Below are 6,032 nucleotides of genomic sequence, written 5' to 3'. Positions count from 1 at the left end.
GTCTGCTGTGTTTCCCCTGTTGCCCCGCTCCTTCGTTCTTCTGCCCCACTCCCTCCATCTCTGACGTTCAGTCTTTTTTTTTCCTCATTCCTCTTGAGCCTCTTCTTTTTTTTTACCCCTGATGACCAGTTAACATCCTCTTCATCACGTCTTTGAGGGTCTGCAGAGACCCCCCCCACCTCCGCCCCCCGTATCTCCTCCTCTACTTCATTTCATCCCAAGTATTTCCTGCAGTACTATATATATATATATATATTTTTTAGATATACATATATATATGTATCCGTACACAAAAGCCACAGTTCAGGTTTTTTTTCTTGTGTGATGATGCAAAGTTGCACCTGCAAAATATTCAGTCATCCTTCAACACAGCTTCTCAGAACCACATACCTGAAAAGTCTAAAGTTTCTTTTATGAGTACCAGGGTCTGCAGTACCAGGGTCTGCAGTACCAGGAGTTGCAGTACCAGGGGCTGCAGTACCAGGGTCTGCAGACCCCCCCACCTCAGCCTGTAACTTGGTCTGATTTTAAAACAACAACGAAACCAGAAACAACCGACCGTTTTGATGAGCTGAAAAAAAACAACAATTGAATGAACTGTTGTGGACTGTGGCTCTGTGGTCGGGCTGGATGAGGACTGAAATAAGAGAGAACTAGGTCAAAACTCTGTCAGTGTCCACAGAGGCGTGAAGCCATGGCAACCACGGCTGCAGATGGACGAGGAGGAGTGGTGTGAAGGTGGACATTCCTGTGTTCTCTGATCAAAGGACGAGAGGACAAAACAACAACGCATGGTTTCATGTTGACTGAAAATCAACCCAAATGCCTACAAGGATGTGCGGAATTTTCCTTGACTGCGTCTTCCAAACCAGAGAAGAAGAAAAAAAAGAAAACCCCAGAAAGTTATGCAGCGTAAGAAGAGGAAACAGAACGAAGAATGAAAGTGATTTTTAATTCGGTCGGACACAACGACCACTCGCTGCTACCAGCCAAACATACTGTCACTCAACAAGTGACACCTCTATTTGAGATCCCAGGGGGAAGGTTATTTTGGTCGCACACTAACACAAACACACACACAGACAGGTAACCATGGCAACACAGCCCCTGCTCAGGAGCACAGCATTTGGTAACAGGCTGCCACGGCCGATGTGACAAGTTGACAGTGACTCAGCTGTAGAATTTATCATGGTATGGAGAGCCGGGACAGTGATGACCTCACTGGGTTGGCCTCCTGCCTCACCCCCCCTCACCCCGCCCCCCCGTCAGGGACACCAGTCCAACAGAGTGAACACACACACAGAGAGAGAGAGAAGAAAGATGATGCTGCATTCAATGTCCCACAAAAGTATCTGAATTAATGTGCGTCTGTGGTTCTAAGGAAAACTATGTTTAGAACAGGACACGTTGGCCTGGTGGGGGGACAAAAGGGGGGACAAAAGGGGGGGGGCACCAATCACAAGGAAACAGGACGCAGCGACTTCAGAATGTGCAGCGTGCAGCCACAGGTTGGTCAGGTTTTAAACCGGGTGAGTGTGCACAGAGCAGGGCTCCAGCGGGTCCGACCTGCGGAGGCCGCGGGCCTCAGGCATGTAATAACAGGGAGTCACTCAGAACTGGAGCTGTGCAGCTGCAGCTGTGGAGGTCGGGCAGTTCAGATGCCCCATCGTCATACGGCGGAGGCAGAAAAAACAAACAAAAAAAAGAAAACACTACGAAAGCTCGATCAAGGTTTTAAGATAAAGTGGAGATTATAGTTTGATTTAATTTCTTAAAAGACTGTATGGCTGTAACTGCGATTAATCATGACTAATTGTGATCAATTATGGTCATGATTAATCATGACTAATTGTTAATACTAATGCTTTTAAAAACAGGACTTTAAAGGTTTGTTTTTTGTCTAAAGTATTTCCTGAATTTCTAATTTACATCAGACTTTTGTGCTTCGACTTTTTGACCATATCAGTTTAGACAAAACAGGTAAATGACCAACGTTCGCTGATACTTTAATCCTATTTGTTCCCAGTGTCGTGCGGAGGATCTCACTAATTACAGTCCAATTACCAACGCTGGAGTCACATGACTGCAGTGATACAAGCAGCAAACGTGCAGGGACGGATTCATCTCCGTATAAAAGCTGTCATGACGGCAGACTTCTCAGACATGATTAGTGATGTCAGACCCACTCCGACCCCGTGACCTTTCACACAGTTTACACACTATCTTCACACACTAATCTCCAGGGTCATTCAGCCGACGCTTACGCTGCCTGCAAGTGAGCTAAACACGAAAACACACCAAAACAAGAATGGAAACAGAGTCTGCAGCTGAATCTGTGACCTCACGGCTGATGAATACACGACTACGGTGACTCTACCCGCGTTTTTTAAAGAAACCCATGAACAACTGAATAAAGTATTAATTCAACAGAGAGTTTTTAGAGCGCCCTACCTTGGAGCATGCAGCGGTACGCAGACTCGGAGATGGCGTAGATGTGTGGAGGCATCTCGTGTCTCTTCTTCCCTCTGTACATCTCGATGATGTTCTCCGAGTAGATGGGCAGGTTCTTGTAGGGGTTGATGACCACACAGAAGAGGCCGGAGTACGTCTGTGGTCAGGAAATAAAGATTAAAACTCAACAGAAGACGGGGAACAAAAAGGAAAATAAAAAAATAACACGCAACAGGAATTGAAGAAAGACTTATTTAACTACGAATAAGCATTAAAACAAAGTCATTTAAATGGTGTAAGAGGGACATTTTTAGCAGCTTTGTAAAATAATCACTAGCTTTTGATCATATATACCAGGTGAACAGAAAGTGAGCAGAGCTTTTACACCAAGAACACTGTCCTCGACACAGTGATGGACAGAGGGTTGACCACTGGGGTCAGACAGAATATACTGTAAAAATAAAATCTGAAGAACGACCGTGTACTGATGAGAAGAGAGTGAGGGAGGGAACCTCGGTGTTCTGACATGTCTCCTACTGTCTGACTTGTGGTACTGCGTGCGGCTGTGTAATTAGCCTGACGATGTGTGTGTGGTATGAACACAGGCTGAGAGTCCACCAGGCAGCGAGGCCCTGCTGGGGCACAGGCTCTCTTTCATTCTGCAGATGCTATAGGGGGCGCCGTGCATTCTTCCTACAGAAGACACAGCAGTGAAATGACTGCTATAGGGGGCGCCGTGCATTCTTCCTATAGCTCACTCCACACCTGCTACTACAGCGTACAGTGACTACAGGAGCTGACGCACCTGGGGCTTCAGCACAGGCACGAGCACTGGTCGGTGACAGCGTCCTGCACGGCACGCTCAAAGATACGACGCGTATTTAAGACTCAACCAATCAACACCTCAGTTATTCTGTATATGATTGTCCTTCAAACTAGTTTGAAAAACTCTGCTGCAGTATTTCAGTTTACACCGGATTTAGCCGATAAACTTCTTTATTTTTAGTTTATTTTAAGGTTTTGTTCATGTCCAATAACTATCATTATACATACGATTTATATGTATAAATATAAATTATATATGTGTGTGTGTGTGTGTATGTAGTACCACATCTGTAAATGTGAGGCTGTTTCTATGGAGGATTTCAGGCTAAAACTTCAGTTGTTTTACCAGGAGTGGGGTTCGAACCCACGAGGACTAACGTCCATTGGATCTTAAGTCCAACGCCTTAACCACTCGGCCATCCTGGTTGACGACCTCTGACCGGACAAAGGTCGATTGATTGAGGGTTGTGTGTGTGTGTGTGTGTGTGTGTGTGCTGCCCATCGTCCACTGACCACCACATCAGGCTGTTCTGGATTATTTTTGAAAAACATTTTTTGTAAAAAAAAAAAAAAGGTCTATGTTACATGCAAGATTTCCCAGATTTACTGAGCCTTAATTGTTTCAAGACTCGCACTTCCTGGCAGCTCCATCTGGTACACTCCACAGTAAAGTATAAACCAGAACCAGAACCAGAACCAAAGATGAAATATTCGAAAAAGCTGTCCCAAAGTGATTGTTGATGTATGCATAAAAATGCAGACATCTGCTGCAAAACTGAAACTATATTTAAGTCTGGCTGTGGTGGAATGACTCAGCAGACTTTACGTTCAGCGTTTGGCGTTGCATAACAGCTCAGTTTAAACCTCCAGTTAACTGCCGCTCCGCACCGCCGTGACAGAAGGACAGGAGAACAGAGCAGTAGGCAGACAGAACGACGAGCCGAGCGCCGATCCAGCTGACACAGATCCCAGAGGTGGAAAACCAGGCAGAGGCAGAGGTCTGACCAAAACCTGATTCGTGTTCTTCGTCTCCCTGTAATTGGCTGCAAGTACGAGAGGAAGAGCAGCAGAGCTGAGAAAGAGGAGCCGCAGGGAGGAGCAGCTGTGACACCAACTCCCCACTCTCCTTTTTCAAGGCTTTTGAAAAATTAATTACCCCTCATCTGAATGCTGCTGGTGCTGTGAACATGACGGGGAACTCCTCAACGCCGTACACAGACACACAGGCTGAACAGTCACAGGTAAAAGTGATGTCACATCCTCAGACACACCAGCACCTTCTCCTACAAACTGTCCATTTAAACACAATCACGTCTCCGACAAACAACGACACGAAGCTGCCTCAGGGTGGGCTGCGACGGCCGAGTGGTTAAGACGTTGGACTTGAAATCCAATGGGGTTCAAACCCTGCTCACAGCGAATACTGAAGAAAATATTGCTGTGCAGTACATCGAGTGCAATAAAAGGATGAATTGGAACCTGGTCCAGGATGTGTCTGGTTGAGGTTACGTTCTTGAAAATCCCTCAGTAAAATTCTGTAGCAGATTTTAACTGTTTCCAACTATTACAAACACATTGACACAGATCCCAGAGGTGGAAAACCAGGCAGAGGCAGAGGTCTGACCAAAACCTGATTCGTGTTCTTCGTCTCCCTGTAATTGGCTGCAAGTACAAGAGGAAGAGCAGCAGAGCTGAGAAAGAGGAGCCGCAGGGAGGGGCAGCTGTGACACCAACTCCCCACTCTCCTTTTTCAAGGCTTTTGAAAAATTAATTACCCCTCATCTGAATGCTGCTGGTGCTGTGAACATGACGGGGAACTCCTCAACGCCGTACACAGACACACAGGCTGAACAGTCACAGGTAAAAGTGATGTCACATCCTCAGACACACCAGCACCTTCTCCTACAAACTGTCCATTTAAACACAATCACGTCTCCGACAAACAACGACACGAAGCCGCCTCAGGGTGGGCTGCGACGGCCGAGTGGTTAAGACGTTGGACTTGAAATCCAATGGGGTTCAAACCCTGCTCACAGCGAATACTGAAGAAAATATTGCTGTGCAGTACATCGAGTGCAATAAAAGGATGAATTGGAACCTGGTCCAGGATGTGTCTGGTTGAGGTTACGTTCTTGAAAATCCCTCAGTAAAATTCTGTAGCAGTGTTTCCAACTATTACAAACACAACCAGACTTCATGCCAATCATGGGAATCATGGGTAATTCTGTCAAAGCTGGTACGGTTTCCTCTGCCTAATGCATATTAAAGATGGATTGCGTTCATACTTGTTCAAATTGACACCATGTGTTTCCAAAGTTCCTCAGAATGTGGCTTTAGTTACCAGATCTAAAGACTCTCTGACAAACTCTCATACTGTAAGACGTGGTACAGTTTCAGAGGCGCACAGAGAACACGTGACAACTGTTAGCGGAACATACGCTGGCCCTCGGCGCCACCTGCCCCGCTGCCAGGCCTGGACTGGTCCAGGAAAGAGAAGGTGATATTTCCACTGTGAAATCAGATCCAGGGGAGGGATAGCATGGCCTGGTAACAGCTGAACAACACACAGGCGACAGCAGACACAACAGCCGAGCCCATCTGCCTCCCACCAGTCAGTCAGTCAGTCAGTCTACATGGACAGTACTGTACTACACTGCAGGAGCTGCACGACCAATCAGATGATGAGGAACTCTTGGAATTAAAAAAAGAAAATGTTCTGTTTCAGAAATACGATCAGTAAAAAACAGGAGGACTTT

The 6,032-nt window shown here is 46.2% G+C and overlaps 1 protein-coding gene and 1 non-coding gene across 5 annotated transcripts in view; both read right to left on the bottom strand.

The window, feature by feature from the left end:
- Nucleotides 1–6,032, bottom strand: part of LOC103393402 (myosin-10) — a 37,328-nt gene that overhangs the window by 27,669 nt on the left and 3,627 nt on the right. For all 4 annotated transcript variants that reach the window (XM_025064336.1, XM_025064339.1, XM_025064338.1 and 1 more), the window contains one exon: nucleotides 2,452–2,608. In XM_025064336.1, the coding sequence (XP_024920104.1) occupies nucleotides 2,452–2,608 (157 nt within the window). The remainder of the gene's footprint in view (nucleotides 1–2,451; nucleotides 2,609–6,032) is intronic.
- Nucleotides 3,620–3,702, bottom strand: trnal-uaa (transfer RNA leucine (anticodon UAA)). The gene has a single exon. It is a non-coding gene; the product is annotated as a tRNA-Leu (tRNA).

This window comes from Cynoglossus semilaevis, chromosome 17, assembly GCF_000523025.1.
Source record: "Cynoglossus semilaevis isolate Cse_v1.0 chromosome 17, Cse_v1.0, whole genome shotgun sequence".
Lineage (NCBI taxonomy): Eukaryota > Metazoa > Chordata > Actinopteri > Pleuronectiformes > Cynoglossidae > Cynoglossus > Cynoglossus semilaevis.
Note: the sequence above shows the minus strand (reverse complement) of the source record. Positions and strands in the feature narration are given on the sequence as shown.